Genomic DNA, 17,163 nt, shown 5'->3' on the forward strand with positions numbered 1-17,163 from the left:
TATAACTAACTCACTGCACTGAACAAAGTTAGAAAACTTTTTTGTGGTAGTCGAGCAAGATTCTTATGGCTGAAGCATTCAACCATGGAGCTAAGTCACGGGAGGAATGCAAATTGAAAGTGCAAAGAGCGGAGCACATAGCAGTCTTGTGCCCCCTTCACGTAGGGATCATCTCAGTCGACGTACAAACCATCTTAAAGGCAGTAGTATTTCTGATAAATTATACCAGTCCAATATTACTCCGACACAAAAGAGTAAGTCCTTGAACACTCTGAAGTCACTGGAGAGAGACAACCAGGAGTATGACTGGGAATGTTGCAAGATATTCTTAAATCTAAGTCATGGAGGTATCGGCTGCATCTTCCTCCCAAATTTTTAAGCATGACAAAAATGGGGAAGCTGTTTGCTTGCAGGCAGACTAAGCGTATTCCAGAGAATACAGGGAAGTTAGTCTACGACAGCTTTCCGGGGCAATGCACCATTCAGGCAGGTAAACTGCAAGGCTTACCTGCAGAGCACAAATTAGCAGAAAAGAGAACAAAGAACATCTCGCCTACGCTGGGATGGGCAGAAGGGCACTTCCAAAAATAAATGCAAGACAAAGTTGAAGAAAATGGTCTTTTCTGCTCAAGACCGAGGAAAAAAAAAATTGAAAACCCCACATGGATGAGCTTCCGAGATTGACAACTGAGAGCCCCATTGACATGCAAGACTAACAAATTTGTTGTTTATAACCGCGCCTGTAGACCCCCAGTTGAGCTGGGGACCCTTGCCGTGCGACCAGCAGCAGCCCCGAGTCTAGAAGAGCTAGAGTCAGACCGGGCGGGAGTGGGGACAGGAGAGGGAAGAGAATAAAGGCGCAGAGAGATGAAACAATCCAGGTGAGGTCCATGAACAGAATCCAGCTCTTGCTGTCCCAGTGATGAGGGATCCCTTTCAAATGACGTGGAGGAATTTGAGCACTTCAAGCTTGAGCATCCAGTAGGAACACAGTCAAAGCAGAGAGAGAAGAGCCTGGATAGATAAGCTCAGGTTTAAGGTACAGGTCATTAAGAGATCAGCCCCTGCAGCATCATCACTGGATTACTCAAGACCAGATCTGGTGGATCTGAACACAGAGGATCCTGAACTGGGAATTAGTATTAGCACAGCCGGCAGCCTGGTGGAAATCCCAGGGTTTTGTTGCTGAAGATCCTGATACCAAAGAAAAAAAGGTGTCCAACTACGGCAGCTGCTTCACCGTTCACGGAAATTAAGGGGACGCATGAACGGCACTGAAAGAGGGACACACTGGAAGATTCAAAAGATATTCTGTCAGGCTCTGACAACAGGAGAGAGATGCGGGGCCTCGTGGGACACTGGATTTACGAAGGAGTGGAATACGATGACACAGGACTCTTGCGGACAAGGCAACGGTACACTTGGAACGAGAATCAACCGTGCACGATGACGCCAGCAGACTGCGGAGCGCCTGACGCCTCAGACTTGGCAAAGTACTAGAATCCCAGATGGCAAAAGAGACACCAGAAGTTCGTTAGCAGTGGACTTAATGCCCCTACTGCAAAGGCAAAGAGTGAAACCAGTGAATGTGGCACTGGAAACTGTTAGATAAAATCTCAAAGGCCCGGGAACTGGGTCTTTGTTGTGTTTCCTTGATCCACTTGAAAATAGCTACACGCACGTATGAGGAGAAACCACATCCCCAAGAAGTATATCAAGATGCAGTGAATACCACAGAATTTCTGATTATTGTCTACTGCGATATTCCAGCAGTGGATGAAGAGGTATAGCCCCAACTGCTTTGTTGTGAGAACAAGGGAGAAATGGTGTTGTCTTACGTATTATTCATCCTCAAGGATCGCCTACGCTGGGGTCCACACAAAGCCAAACAGTTTGACTTTCAGCTATTTGGGCCAAAGAAGGGGTGGATCTGTGCAAGACACCTTTCTTTATCGATCCTAATTCTGCAGGATTCCCGCTGCTGAACTCTGACAGGATGGAAGGGGGGACAATAAAGTGCTAGAGGCAGGACCGGGCGCTGGATGCTCTTGGGCACCCGCCACTCACAAGACCAAGCGTTGTGGACCAAACGGGCAACACGGCATCACGGTTCCAATGACCACGGGGGAAAAAACGGTGCCGCTAGTGACAACAGAGTAAGTTACAGGAAGGCAAGGGAGAGACAAAACTAAGGAAAGGGCTGCGAGCCATGCCAGAGAATGGCTCTGTAACAGGAGCGAAGGCTTCCCCACGGCACGGAGCAGAAAACCAGGGGAGAGCCCAGCTCCCCAGGCCGCCTCCGGGTGGCCGCTTCCCGAAGCGGGGCGCCGCTCCCCCTCCACCCGGGGCTCTCCCCGCCGGCCACTCGCCCAAGACCCCAAGGGAGAGGCGCCCGGCAGCTCGGCCGGCCGGCTCCGCGCCCCCGCCGGCTGCGCTCCCCGGCTCCCCGCGGCGGCACCGGGGCAGCAGCGGCCCGCGGCCCGCGCCCCCGCCCCGCCCCCGCCCGGTGCCCCATCCGCGGGGCATCCCCGCCCGCCCGCCCCGCGCCGCCCGGCCGCACAGGCCCAGGCCCCCGCACGGCCCCTTCCCGCGGGCCGGGGCTCCCCTCGGGCCGAGGCTCCCGCCCCCCTGGGCGGGCACCGCGCCTGGGCTCGCCCGCCGCCCCCCGCTCGGCCCCGGGGCTCCGCGCCGCCCGGCCCCGCCGCCGCCCCCCGGCCCATCGCCTCAGCCCCGCGCGGCGCGGCCCCGCCGGTCCCCCCGCCGCCGCCGCCACCCACCCGGCTCCGTCTCGGAGCCATCCTTCCCCCTCCTTCCCCTTCCTCCCGCCGCCCTTCCTCAGGCCGCGGCCCCCCCCGGGCCTCGACCGCGGGTTCGGGGCCGCGGTCCCGCCACGCACCGCGCGGCCCGAGCCCCCCCGGGCGGAGCGGCGCCGGTCCCGCTCCCCGACACCTACCTCCTCACAACCAACTCTCTGGCGCCGGTCCGCCGCCGCTCGGACTACAACTCCCAAGAGCCCCCGCGATCCGCTTCCGGGGCGCCGCCCGCTGCCGGCGCCGTCTCTTCCGCCCGCTCCCCCGGATGTGAAACCTCCCGCTCGCTTCCCCCCCCCCCCCCGCCACCACCGGCGAGAGGCACTAGAGTGCGAGGCCGCGCGTGGGCGCGGGGCGGGGCCTGGCCTGTCCCCATGGCAACGGCTGGCGCCAATGGGCGGCGCGGCCTGCGGGGGCCCGCGGTGCGGCCCCGGCCCCTCGGAGGGTCCCGGCCCCTGCCGTCGCCTCTGCGCCCCCCCCCCCCCGCCGACCTCAGCGCCACGGGCCGCGGCCGTTGGTGCCGTCTGTTCCGCCTCAGCGCGGTGCCGGCGGTGCGCGGCCCTGAGGGGAGCGACTGGGGCCTGGCTCCCCGCCGCCGGGCTGGGGCGCGGAGGGGCCGGAGGCCGGGCCCGGCTCCCGCTCGGCTTCCCGGAGCTCGGGGCTCGCGGGGAGACACGGGTGTCCGCGGGGCAGCAGGGCCGGGCCGGGCCGGGCCGCGTCGTGTGAGCTTCGCCCTCCCTAGTGAGAGACCGGCCGCGGTGCCCGGGGCTTGGCCTTGCCGGGTCCGAAGGGAGGGCGGGCTGCCCCGGGCCGCGGCCGGGTGTACGGCCCGGGGACGGGGTGCCTTTCCTGCGGGGCTGTGAGCTGCCTGGGCGGGGGCTGCCAGCGCTGATGGGCTCAGAAGCGATAAACCTGGTCTGGACCAAAGCTCAGTCTCGGTCTTTGGGTGAGGCCATGGCCTGTGCTGGTGGCTGGAAAACGTGGAGCTCTCCCAGGGGCAATCTGATAGCCAGCCTCAGGAACGCTGCGCTGGGTCTAATGTTGCCTGATTCGGGGGAAGCCACGTGCATCGTTAATATATCGACATATTAAGCAACCACCAGCGCTGACAACCGTGTTAATATTTAACCAACTTGCTGTATGTATCTATAGGTAGAAGCTTACTCCGGATCTCAAAAGATTCACTTACTGGTTAGAGTTGGATCGCTGAAGAGACACAGTGCAGGTGCCCACTCCTGCTGGAGCAGGCTCACTGCGTGCTGAAACCAGGCTGGGCTAGTTCCTCCTTTGTTGGAGCACAAGGCTCATCGCCGCTTCTCACTGGAGTAACCCTAATGCGAGTAAAGAGAAGCAGCGCTTCTCCCCTGCGTTACCAAGGCCCTGGTTTGTAGTAATCGCCTAATGAAACGCTTGTGTGCAGTTCCAGGCGCTGCCCAAAGATACGGAGCGGCAACCCGTGAAATAGCGTGGAAGTCTGACAGCGTTTCCTCGCTTTGCGCTGCCGTTAGAAGCCGGTGCAGCAGGACTTGTTACACTTGGATTCTCAACAGCAAAGAGCCAAAATGCGTCTTTGCTTTCCACAACACGCTGAAGTTTGCGTGGATGCAGTGGTGAGGTGCGTTGGTAGCAGCAAACGTGCGATGAGGGTAGCTTAATTTATGAGGGAAAAACAGTTGTGGTCTGGGTGTGCCCATTTGCTCATCGTGTTACCGATTCTCTGGCAAGGTGAACTTGTACAGCAAGGCGAACGTGGGAAAAGGTACACTTAAAATTATGGAACGTTTGAAAGTCCTAAGTTCTGTGTGGTAATTTAACACTAAACTCAAGGTGGTTTTGATACAGGTTTTAGTAATTACTACCTAACAGCTTATTTGCATGCGGAGTTCTTCACTTGTTTTTCTGGCTTTTTCTGTGATTTTTTTTCATATCGTCCACATACTTATAAAATAAACCTTTCAGAGTACGAATCCCAAGAAAAGCTTTGTTTCGGTGAGATTGAAATGACATTTGAAAACATTCTGACTACTTAAAAGCTTTCTTCACCGAGAAGTGATGAGATGCCCGGGATGACTGAAGCTTACTGAATTCCTCGGTTTCTCACTGTGGTCTGCAGGCCACAGCTATCTCCGTGTCAGCTGCGCAAAGGACGTGAGCCACAACAGGATGGGAAGGCAGTCATCCAAAGGTAAGAGTGTGTCAAACTGGAATTGCCCTAAAATTAGTCTGCCTGCTCACAGAACCAGAGGTCTAGGTAAGGCAGGCTGAAGAACGCACGTGGGATGGGAGGAAGTGGCAAAGAATATAGAAAATTTGCATCTGTAGCAGATGCTTAGGGGTCTCCAGCTACTGCACCTGTATTCAGAGGACAAGCGTCAAGTCCCGTTATTTCTGTAGACTCTGAAGGCCGAAAGGTTAATAGGTGATCTTCACCCCCCTTACTGCTTACAGACAAGGAAGACAATGAAAGAAAGCATTACGATAAGGGGAGTAACTTACGCCATTATTACCGGCCTAGCTTAACGAGCCTGCATCATCATTCAGAAGTCATCTGATAAGTAAGGAGTAAAGCAATTTGTTTCTGAGGGCTTAGAATGGAAAACTGCTGTAATACAATGACTCTGTGGAGAACGTGTCAAGCCATCTAAAGCACCAAGATTTGATGATAGTTCTCTACTTGCTTCCTACTGATTACAATATTTTTACTAGTGTTACTTTGTTGTCTCTTTTCCAAGTAACCTAAGAGATGCTGCAAAGGCTGTTTTTAGACAAGATCTAAATACAGTTTATCACTCCTTGTAACTCTAAAATGAAGATAAACCCACAGACAGTATTTTGAGTTTTCTGTTTTTTGTTCCCAAGCTTTGTTTATCTACTAATCTATTTCTGTTCTGAAGAAAAACTTAAAAAGACCACGTCCAGCAGAACTAACAGGAAAGTCTGCTATTGCCCTCTAGTTAACCGAATTTCTGTACACCCAGTGCAGCTCCTCTCTGTATTCCTGCCCCATCCACCACCTGCCATGCCTTAGATCTTCATCTGGACACCTAAAAATCCATGTATTTTCCCCAGCCATATCCCCTAAACTGCCCCTCCTGCATTAGCCTCTCTTCTGCCCACGTCCCTTCGCCGTCAGCCGTACAACAGACAGTTGCAGTGCAAAACCCACGAAAATCACTACGTGGCCCTTGTGCCCAAACTGCTTGAGCTTACACCACCACGTTTGGGAAGGGGGCTGATTTTACTCCTCATTTCCAGAGGAGAACTCGGTATCTCTGCATTTTTTCAATGCCTCCGTTGAGTTTATTTGAAACTAGTTAGCAGGTTTAAGAGTTATCGGAAAAGGTGCCAAGGGGTCAGCACCATCTGAGGGACAGTGTTGCTTTAGGAAAAAAGACATCCCCGTTGCCCATCCTTAAATGAGAATGGGGACGTAGCCGGTTGATATGTCTCTTTCCCAAATTAAGTTCCTAACAAATCATGAAAATTATTGTATTAAAAAAACCCCAAACAAACAAACAAAAAAGATTCTGGTTTTTGAGACTGTTCAGTTTCCAGTGAGTGCAAGCAATGAAGTCTGGGTGTAATTCTGGTAGAACATCCTTTTTGATTTGATTTTCATTTACTGTCTTTTATTACAACGCAGACGTTGTAGCTCTCATTCAATGAATTTAACGAGTAGCTGATACTCTTTTTATACCTTTTAAGATCGAACACCTTTACAATCCGGTTATGTTAGACTATCCTGCAGGCTTGCTTATACCGTTCTGCGTGCAGTCGTACTCAGCTATTTTTTGTTCTTGTTGCAGCTCTGAAGACAAAGGGCCTAATACTATGTTAATGTACGTTTATAGAAGCTTATTGTCAGAAGAACTCAGACTGATTGCTGCCTGTTCTGTCACAATACCTGGAGGATATTGAAAAATATGGTAGCACAGAGTGTTTCCCTTTTAGTTCAAGCTTTCTTAGGCTTTTTCTGTATTAAACGGTTAATACAATTTTTGGAAAAGCTGTGAGGGTTACCTTGAAAAGTTACTGTGGGTGTTTGCTTAGGTCAGTTGTCATTAATGCTCAGTTGTCATTAATGTAGTCGTTGAGCTCATCATTGTCACTAGAAAGTCAGGAATCTCTCTTTTTTTTTCTCCGTGGGATGCTACCAACGGCTGCTGCAGTGATGTGAAATCTTAAAGGCAAACGGCTGTAGCTTAGTAAAAGTCAAACACGAAATCATCGAATTTAGCTTAGGGATGACTTACAGAAACTGAATTGTGAGAAAGCGAGCATAACTACCCAAAGAAGAGGCAGAGAAGGAAGTAAACCTATCTAGGTAAATAGCGTGCCTCAAGAGCTCTTCTGACTTGGACTGAATTATTTCCTAAGTGGAGAGGCTAGATTCTACTGAAGCCAATGAACGCAGGCTAAGAAGCAACATATAAGAAAAATTCAACTTCTGAGATGGAATTTGATGAACAAATCACTAAAGTTGTTAAAAACAACCACAAAAGTACTTTAAAGACACTAGAAGCAGGAAGCCGGTTTAAAAAAAGAAAATAATCACAAACCCAAAAAAGGAAAATCTGTCTGGTCTCGTACACTAGTTGTAATCAATAGAACAACTAAGAAAGATCATTTCCTGATCCCCTCTGTTGTGAAGGGGGATGTTAAAATTCCCTGCTGTACCTTTTAAAGCTGCTGGTAATCTGGGGAATTTATTAAATGTCAGAAAAGTAGATACCGGAGCAAACTGGATTGTCAGCAGATAATACATCACGTCTTAATTTTTTTATGCAAAACTCCATGCTTTCATTTCTACTATCTCTTTATGGCTCTCATGATGAGACATGACAGGATGTGGGTAATTCTGGGATAGTAAAAAGTTCCATGGGCTAAGTTCTGCGCTGGTCAAGAAAAAAAAATGTATGGATTTCCCCCAGCCCCCAATATGAAATACTTATAGAACAGCCAGTGATATCTCACTGTATGAAGTAACTTTATAATCTGTTTCCAATTAAACAGTAGTATTAGAAATAGAAAAATCTTAATTCCTTGGAAGTGGACTGGCTCATTAAAGATCTTGGAAAAAACACCTCCTTTTTACCTTCTTAAATACCCTTTTTCTTCTTTTTCCATTTTTTTGCCTTGTCTCAGGCACCTTTTTGTGGTCTAATATTTGTTGTAAAGCATACAATTTTCTTCTGAATTACATTGGCCTGAAAATACAACCAGCAATGACACTATCTCTTCAGCTGCAGCTGTACCATGAAGTAAACCTTTGGGAAAAGGTTTTGCATGGGCAAATGGTACAATTGTGAACATTAAATTCTTAAATGCTGCTTTTGGCTTTTTGCTTTGGCAAAAATATTTAATCAGATATTAAGTAAAACATTTAGAAACAATGTTCTCAATCTGCTACATCAAGAAATCAAGCTGCCACAAACCGCTAATAAAATGCTGGAGGGTACAGTAGCTAATTCTGTGACCTTTTTCAGTAAAACTTCAAATAAAAGTATTACTGTCCCTTCTTTAAATAACATAAACCATCCCACCTTGAGCACGTGCGGAAGCATTGCTTCTTCAGTCTTAATGTTTCTTCTGGTGGTCTGTGTGCTTTGAGAGCTCTCTGCAACTTATTTGTGTGGTTTTCAGGTGTTACTCTATAGAACAGATGCCTCATAGTACTGTCACGCTAACCCTGCTTAACTGGTATTCTGCCTCGCGGTGTTACTCTGCAGGAAACTATGAAAGGGTAATTCAGGAAGATGTTGGCTAGAAGAGACTGGAGACAGTAGACCACGATGTTTTCCTGAGATGCTGACTTTGGTCATGGCTGCTGTTAAGAAACTTCCCAGGCAGCCTCTGCCCGCAGAGGCTTTCCCTGACTCGATGGGAGTATTTCTGAGATCCACTGATGTAAAGGATTACAGTCTTAGCTTTTTTTGCTTAAGTGCGCTAGTCGAGTTTTTCCAGTTTTGCCCACTATTCTGAATTACCAATACTGAGAATTCTGCTCTGGAGATGGCGGTTTGCCAGCTACCTGCTGTGGAGACCTGGTTCCCCCCTCAGAGCCACGGGCAAGCAGAGTGTGGCACACCTCCGTCCCTCATGCCCAGACAAGATGGAAAGCCCTCAGGTAGCTGGCTGAATGTTGACTTTTCGTTATTTAGGCTGGATTAATCACTGGCTGAGATGTTTTTATAATTGGATTAGTGTATAAAACAGGTGGAGGATGGGCTCCGCAGTGGACACAGGCCTTGTGCTGGATGTGTTCTTTCTTTCGCTCTGCCCAGGGCTGCGCCCTGCCGGCGTGCAGCCGGGCCGAGGGCGGCGGGGATCGCTGCTGGCGGCAGAGCTCCGGGCCCGGCCAGCGCTCGAAGGACGCGACCGGTGCGGCAGCTCCCGCGCCGCGCCGGGACAAGATGGCCGCCAGCTCCGCCAAGGACCCGCTCCTGAGAAGGAGCACGTTTGCCCTCCGCGGCCTTATATAGACCGGGGGGGGGGGGGGGGGGGCAGGCTGACAGCTGACAGTTATGATTGGCTCGCCAGCCTGCCCTCCTCACCGCTCCTCCCCCCCAGCACGTGCTGGCACTATTTACCCGTTCTGGTTGGTTCTGAAGCGAGCGCGTGCTCCAGCAGCCAATAGGCGATCGGCGCCGCGGCCGGCGGGGGAAGGAGGGGCTGCCGGCGCTGGTGTTGCGCCTGCGCATTGCGGTGGCGCTAGAGGCGTGCGTGGGCACTGTCCGGCCGGCGCCGGGAGACGTCCGCGTTCCCGCTGAGGCGCGGCGCCGTCTCCCTGCCCTCGGGCCCGTATGGCGGCAGCTGCAGCCGTAGCCATGGCCCCGGCCCCGGCCCCGGCCCCGGCCCCGGCCCCGGCCCCGGCCCCTGGGCTGTGCGCGCTGCCCACCGGGCGGGCGGCCGCCGCGCGGGGCCGCCAGGCCGCGCTGTGGAGCCGGGCGCGGCGCCTCCGCCGCCGGCTGCGGGCGCTTCAGGCCCGGCAGGTGGAACGGCACGTCCGGCACCAGCTGGCCGGCTTAGCGCGGCACCTGGGGCGGGCGGGCCCCGGCAGCCTGCCGCCCGCTCTGGGGCCCGACCTGCGGCTGCTGGCGGCCAGCGCTACCGCCCGCCTCCGCGCCACGCAGGGCGCCTGCGACTCCGATGCCACCGGCAGCAGCAGCGGCTCCGGCGAGGAGAGCGGGGCGGACGGGCCGGGGCCGCGACGCCCCGCCGCGGCCTCCCCAGAGTGAGTAGGGGGCTGCCGCGGCCCTTCCCCGGGAAGGCGCCTCTTAAGATACTTCCTGCGGCGTTTGTAGAGTTGCTTAAGGAGTCTGGCCGCTCAAACGTGCGTTTTCGGGTTATTTAAGTCTAAAGCATCGTTTTAATAGCCCTGCTTCTGAATAGCGGCGCTTTTTTTTTTGTGCTAAAAGAGTGAGAAAACCTCTTTCTGCCTTCCCCGTTTATCATCTGGCGGCTTTCCCTGAGCTTCGTTCCTTAGACCCGAAAACGACCCCCGTGTCGCCGGGAAGGGACGGCTCCGGGGCCCCCCGGCCCGGGCTGTGGCGGGGGCAGGAGCGGGGAGTGGGGTCAGGTGTGAATCCCGGTGCGTGGGGTCTCGGGTCTCCGGTTTCCTCCCGTGGAGGGGGGAGCGGTTGGCGGCGGCTGGAGCGCCGGGGAGAGCGAGAGTGTCGGTCCGAAGGCAGCAAGGATGGGAGATTTTATCTTGTATTCGCTTCTTCCTCTTCCTTGTGAGCATTTATGTTGTTGTTGGTTTTTTTTTCTTAAACTCGAACACCAAGTATTCTTTACCCTATGTGCTTTTATGGTGCTTTCTCTTCTGTGTTGGTTTTGCATATATTAGGTCGGAAATATTTATGAGGTGTTCACAGTTTATCTGTGAAGTGAGTTGCTCGGACAACCTTTGCAGTGCGTGCCACTTTGTAGTGTAACGCTTTTGTATCCGTCTTGGTTTAAGGATATGAGCAAGGTCGGATTTGTAGGAAGAAGTGACCTTTTGTTAAACCGCCTGACGTAACTGGGGGCAGGGAAAGGATAAAGTTTGGCCCCAGTTTGATAAATAGAAGTAGGATAGGGCTGTTTTGTGATAATGTTAATAGGAAGGAGCTAACCAAATCGGTGTTGGTGGCAGGACAAACAATATGAAGAGAAAACTTTTACTTTTACGAAGGTAAAGGCTTTCCAAAAGCCCAGTGTCTGCGCTGACAATGGCCTTCTGTATTATTCCAAACCAACTTAAAGTGCTTTTGCAGTAGGCATGGTTTGGAAGCGCACTAGGAAGCAGCACACGTCAGCTTTGATGTGGCAGAGTTGCTGATCTTGGTGGCGGGCGACGTGTCTGCATTTCACAATAAACACGCGGGACATTTGAAATGATCAGTTTTGTTTTCTGTGTGTGGTCAGTCATCTCAAAACTAGCTATAATGAGAACAGAGGTCTTTACTGCTTTTTTTTAAACTTTATATCCAAAAGTAGTACTCTTGCGGTCTGTTGAAGAAGGTGATTTGATAAGAGAGAAGCCAGATAATGGCTAGCTGCTGGCAAAAGGGATGGCCCGTGCTCTGCCCCGGCTCTGCGCCCTGTTCGAGCACAGCCATCTCTGGCTCCCAGGTGGAGTGGTTCATGGTGTGAAACCATCAGCTCTGTAGAAAAATGAGTTTTGTTCTGTTACTTTGTCTCCTGAAGCTGTGGTGGTCGTGGTTTTAGGTGTTTGCCAAGAGGAGCTCTTGGGGCGAAGGAGAGGGAAGCAGGGCTACTTCACTTGGCTGCTGCTAGCTCTTGGGAAGATTTAATCACCTTTTAGGAAAGACCCAAACCAGCAGTGGTTCTGTATGGTAATTTTAAGTTGATTAACACAAATTGTAAAGCCAGGTGATGGCTTATTCCTGCCGGATATATCTGCTGAGCAGTTCAGTGTACGTATCGCATCCTCTAAATAACGTTTGTACCTTGTGGGGTTTCATCTGTGTTCTGAGGTTTGCTGTTTTCTAAAGAGGGGAGATGGCAATTGGCCTTAGACACCTATTAAGATTTGGTTGTGTTCTGGAGATCCTGGGTTAGTCTTTTTCTAAATGTTTTATTGAAGTAACTGTTCTCTCTACTCTGAGATGACCTGTTTAGTGGAATAGTCTTGGGGGAGGGAAGGAGAGCAAAGAAAGCTGTCTCTTGGACTTGCATATTCTGCCATTTCCTACTGTAATGTATTCTTTATTTGGTTGTCCATGATGAATAAAGGTTTTGTATGTTAATTGTCCTCGTTCCGCTTCAGAACCCGGAGGTTGGTGAGATGGAACTCTCTGTGATGCTGTGCGCTCTCTCTTCCCAGTAAACCCTTGCATTCCTGTCTCTCCTGGCCCTTGGAGCTTTCCTGAGCATCAGCAAAGTGGAAGTGACCTGATTCCGCCTCCCTCGGCATTTGGAGAGCAACAATGAAAAATGTAACAAAGTGGCAGCCCTTTGGAGAGTAATTCATAGAAGGATAGAGGACCCCAAAAAAACTGCAAGGGAGTTTGTTGGAAGCTTTTATCTGCCAGGAGGCCAAGAAGGCAGCAGAGTAGAGGGCATCAGCCAGTGAGTTAAGTCTTTGTATAGTTGTCTTCCTGCTTCCCTCTGTTTATTTAAAAAAAAAAAAAACACCTCTCAGAATTGATTACTTGGCAGTCAAAAATGGATCAAAAAATTCTTGTGCATAAATCCAAGATAGCAACTTCATAACATTATGCCTTTCCCAGCATGGCACTGATCCTCTTTATCTTCCTCTGCCTTGTTTGTCCAGATCTTTTATTGCACACGTAGAAATGTGTGGTATTTAGACACATTCTCTATTTATTCAGTTTTCTTCCTATTGATTTGCCATGTAGTTTCCCTTGAATGTATCTCACTTGGATTTTCATGGGAACTGAAATGTTTCAGAGGGGTGTTGTACATTTATATTTTTTTGTAGCAAAGGCCTGTTAAGATGAAGGTTTTGTTTTCCAATATTTTTCCTGGTTTTTGGCCTAATTCTAGTCTTGCAAAACAGAAAAAAAAATTGCAGAAGAACATTCTAAAAGATACTGATTTTGTCGGATTATTCCCCCAGGAAATTCTGGGCTTTTGCTACTGTGCTTTTTGTGTTATGTTAGGATTGTTTTAAGTTCTGTTACAATGTGTCTTTCCCCCCCCCCCAAAAAAAAAAAAAGCCCAAAACCCACTTTGTGGGGTGAATGGGCTGCTGATGCCTGAACAGGCAGCTGTTCAGTGTTTTCTCTGTATTTCAGTCAATGGCCTTGCCGTATAGACTGCATGCTGTTGAAACACGGCTGTGAAGAAACAACTGTTTCTTAACTACCCTACAGCGAAAGCTGTAACTGCTATGAGTATTTCTGGGGTAGCTGGGCTTTATAACAAGCAGCTTCAGCCCGAGTGGTTAGTTTGAGAGAGCTGTAAACAGCTCCAACTGTTGTGGAGGCTTTACAGTCCTGTATGTGTTCTTTACTTTTACGTGAACTCTTTAATCACAGGTTAGTTGCTTAATCTACGTATTGGTCATAAAACAGTGTATCTAAAGGAATGTTGCTATTTCCAATTTATAATTTAGTGCAGAAACAATGAAATACTGATGTTTGATGTGGGTAATGGCTTGAAAAATTATAGAATAAGTAGCACGTGATTTTCCTGTTTTGACTTTGGCTTCAACTTAAAATGTGCTCTCAGCTGCTTTACATCTCTCAGTTGCGAATGCTTTCACGTTGAGCTTGCAGGGTTGTTTTTTTTTTTTCATCATTGGAGCAGTGTAAATCCCAACTGGGATTTGCACAAAGCTTGCCTTTCTGTGTTCCTCTGCATGCACGCTCATGTGGGCATTCACAAATCTGCTGTCTTGGATACTTCAGTTAAGTTTGGCTGAGTGAAATCTTACTTTAGCTGTTGCATGTGTTGTCTCACAGAAACAAATTTACCTGGATACAACTCTTGAGTTTAGATTCTGGGCCTTTGGAAGGTATCCACAGAAAACGGGCTGTGTGCGGCAGCAGTTCAAACTTCCGCTCCTAACTGAAGGCTGCTAGCAATGACCAGCCAAATGGATGGATGTTGGTGGTGGTTGGTTTTGGACTAGTTGGTGCTTATTGTGCATGGGCAAGCAGAGGGGAGCTGGGATTGTGGAACGGGGAGTGGAGCCTGTAGGGTGGGACAGACCCGACGGAAGCTTAAAAATCAATTGCACAGTCTTGCTTTATGTTTCATTCTCTCTCTGCTTCTAGATACTTAGTGTAATTATATTTCCTTTAATAAACATAAATGTTGGTTTTCTTTGCTTGCTGCATTATTAGCTAAATTCTAAAAAACAACTTGGTGAGATTTGAAGCCAAAAAAAGGTGATTGATAGTAGATTGTTCTTGCTTAAGTGTTGAATATGCTCCTGTACATTGATCTCTTTCTCACGTCAGATAATCTGGCAAAATCAATATGTTTTTAAATTGCCTCCCCCCCCCCCCCCCCCCCCCAACTAATCTGTGTTAAATGCTTATATTCTCATTTTGGTGACTACTGTCTGTAAATACTGTAGTAACTCTCCCAATATTGTGGAAAGCTAGATGTGGATTACTACATCTGGAAATTCCTTACCTTGTGGTAATGTACCTAAACTAATGGCAAAAGTATGTGAAGTTTCTCTTCTGGCTGGAAAGAACCATTGTAATCTTCTGATCTTGACCTCCCTACCACAAGGCAATATTCAAATATATCTTCAGGCTGTGAATTTGTAAGGAGCAGCTTCAAACCTGTTAAGAACTTGTAGACAGTGATTTAAGGTGAGGGTGGGGAAATTCAGGTGTTTCCGAAATTAAAGCATTTATCAGAATGGAAAGAATTTATCAGGATTAGCCTTAAAAAAATCTTTTTCCTTGAAGAGCACGTATGCTTATGCCTAATATAACTGCGGTCCCAGGCTTAGTGCTTTAAAATCTGGGCATGCCTTTTCTTCTAAAAAAAAGATTTTATTTCTTTTTTTCCTGTGAAGTTGCTGGGGCATTATCTTTCTGCTTCTGTGTTCCCATCATGTCATGACTGAAGTTTGTCTTCAGAGACTTGTCTGGCATGCTCAGAAGAGGTATCTTCTGCTTATGTTCCCTGAGGCAAGTGATCCCATTTGGTGTCATCAGGATGTGAGGATTGTGCTACCCTCAGTCATAAGGACGTTCAGAAACCTTCTGGTGAAAAATGTCACCAAAGAAGAAGAAAAAAAAGTATTTGTTTCCTTTTTGATTGGTGGTCTACCAGGTTGATCACTCTTAAGCATGGGTGTAGAAAGCTCTATATCCACAGCCTGTAATCACAAGAAGTTTGACCCATAGTCTCACCTCACTTCTTTTAATACTGGTTTAGTAATCTGAGTATGGCGTGCTTGGGTTTTTATATAGATACACAAAACCTGCCTTAAAAAAAACCCCAACAACCTCACACGTAGGGTTGCAGAGGGAGGTGAACAATTAGTTCTTATGTCACCTGAGGCTTATGCAGTTCCTTCCATGTCATCTTAAAACCAGTATTTTTAATTCATTAGATGTGGTGAGCTTGAGTCATTGTCAGGAGGAAGAGAGAAAGCTTCCTGGAAAACTACAAGCAAGATAAACATCTCCTGAAAACACAAGTCTGATATCCAGGTTCAAGAAGTCAGTTGTGATTACTGCATCATTGTGAACAGCCTTGTTCATCAAAATGTCTACAGATGAGGTAGTAATTTCTTTCAGACATTGTTTTAGCTTGTTGCCTTTTCTTTATTCAAAAGGTTACTCTCTGCAGATATTTTCATACCTTGGTAGTGGCAGCAGATACATCATTTGAGAAAGAAACTATCTGATACTGATTGCCATTGTCATGCTGTTGGTAGGCACGTAGTCTTTCTGTTTTCAGAGTTAGTACAAAATAGCTGGGGAGAACTGAAATGAAGGGTCCCTGGAGGTAAGAGGTTTCAGAAGGGAGAAGGGAAGGAGCGTTCTTGCTTTGTGCATTGCCAGAGAAACTGCTGTAGCCAGTTCAGAGCATGGAGACCTGCTCTGCCTGCTCAGGTGAATGTCAGTACTGTGTGGTCTGTCCTGTGGAAGGCTTTAGAGGTATTTGTCTATAAACAAGATTTTTGTAAGATTGCTTAAAATAGAAGGTGACTTCTATGAGTTTTCTGTGCATATGTGTTGGTGACGTTGTTTTTTTGCTGTAAGTCTGCATGGGTGCCTTCAGGGAACACTGTCCACAGCCAAAAACGGTGCTGACTTTCTGTCAGAGCCTTGGTCTAGGTGAGGCAGGCGTGCGTAAGGTGTTGCTGGTTAGATCTACCAGTGGCGTCTCTGACAGACGTTACACTGTTAGCAGCTGCAGTGTCCCATGTTCAAGTCATAAACTCCATTGAACTACATATGCATAAAATGAGGAAACCTGCTACCTTGATTTAAAAGTATGAGATAACCCAGCCCCTTTATTCATGCATTTGTTTGGGGGTTCTGTTCTCTTCTCGTGTCATACCCTAGAAATGTACTGCCTGTTAGTCCTCTGACAAATGGATTCTCCTGCGTGCTATTAAATAGCAGTTCTGTACCATGTCACTTACCTTATATGTCAGTTTGATTAAACTCAATTTCCGTGTGACTTATTTCAATACCTCTCTGTTTGCTACTCTTTCTCTAGGGAAAGAAAGAAAGAAAAAAATCTGTTTGACAGTTATCCAAGCTTTAATTGATTTGATACTAAAGTATAGCAATGATTATCAAGGCTGTGGGAGGCTGTGATATGCTAAAGATACTAATGCGCTCGTTTGTGACAATTGCATAATGGTAGTAGTAAATGTACTATAAATTTACTTAATTATGCCTTTACGAATGCTCCCACAGATTGTCTTGCATTTTTTTCAGAATGCTTGGTGTCTGTTCTAATTTGTTTTATGACTTTCCCCAAGATCAATTTGGTACTAATAATTTGCTGTTGTTACAGATAGACTCCTTTTCATATTGCAGGCATTTTCTTAATTTTCTGCACCACTGGAATCTGAAAAGCACTGGTAGTGCAGAAACTTGGGTTTTAAAACTCTAATTGCACCATGCCATTTTTGTTTGGTGGTTCTGGGGGCTTGCCTGGATTTGAGAGATTCGGTAAGGTGCATCTAAAGAATTCCTTTGTGGACTGAATTTGTTGCAGTTAACTCTTCTAGAACAATTGGGAAAGATTAACCCATATCTTAAAGATATGAACAGGAGGTGCAAGTAAGGCTAGTATACCGTTCTCTCTAGGAAGAAAAATTAAGACAGCAAGCCAAGCAGGCAACCTGGTATGAGTTGCACATTTGCCTCCCTTGTTCTGCCTCTGTGTTAAAGTT

At 48.4% G+C, this 17,163-nt stretch overlaps 2 protein-coding genes across 8 annotated transcripts in view; one reads left to right on the forward strand and one right to left on the reverse strand.

Annotated features, from left to right (window-relative positions):
- DHX30 (DExH-box helicase 30) overlaps nucleotides 1–3,131 on the reverse strand; it is a 34,954-nt gene extending 31,823 nt beyond the window's left edge. The window contains exons 1-2 of one of the 3 annotated variants that reach the window (XM_075492157.1): nucleotides 2,954–3,131; nucleotides 2,068–2,142 (exon numbers count right to left, since the gene is read on the reverse strand). Coding sequence is in view for 1 of the 3 variants with exons in the window: in XM_075492156.1 (XP_075348271.1) it covers nucleotides 2,778–2,798 (21 nt within the window). In the remaining 2 variants the exon portion in view is untranslated. Of the gene's footprint in view, nucleotides 1–2,067; nucleotides 2,143–2,777; nucleotides 2,819–2,953 lie in introns of those variants that run through there. The other 2 variants (XM_075492158.1, XM_075492156.1) reach the window with 2 other exon arrangements.
- Nucleotides 3,132–3,453: 322 nt separating this feature from the next.
- Nucleotides 3,454–17,163, forward strand: part of LOC142405183 (KAT8 regulatory NSL complex subunit 1-like) — a 42,332-nt gene continuing 28,622 nt past the window's right edge. For 2 of the 5 annotated variants that reach the window (XM_075492160.1, XM_075492161.1), the window contains exon 1: nucleotides 9,538–10,044. In XM_075492160.1, coding sequence (XP_075348275.1) covers nucleotides 9,614–10,044 — 431 coding nt within the window. In that variant the 5' untranslated portion in view covers nucleotides 9,538–9,613. The other 3 variants (XM_075492162.1, XM_075492163.1, XM_075492164.1) reach the window with 3 other exon arrangements.

The sequence above is a fragment of the Mycteria americana genome, chromosome 2 (genome assembly GCF_035582795.1).
Source record: "Mycteria americana isolate JAX WOST 10 ecotype Jacksonville Zoo and Gardens chromosome 2, USCA_MyAme_1.0, whole genome shotgun sequence".
Taxonomy (NCBI): Eukaryota; Metazoa; Chordata; class Aves; order Ciconiiformes; family Ciconiidae; genus Mycteria; species Mycteria americana.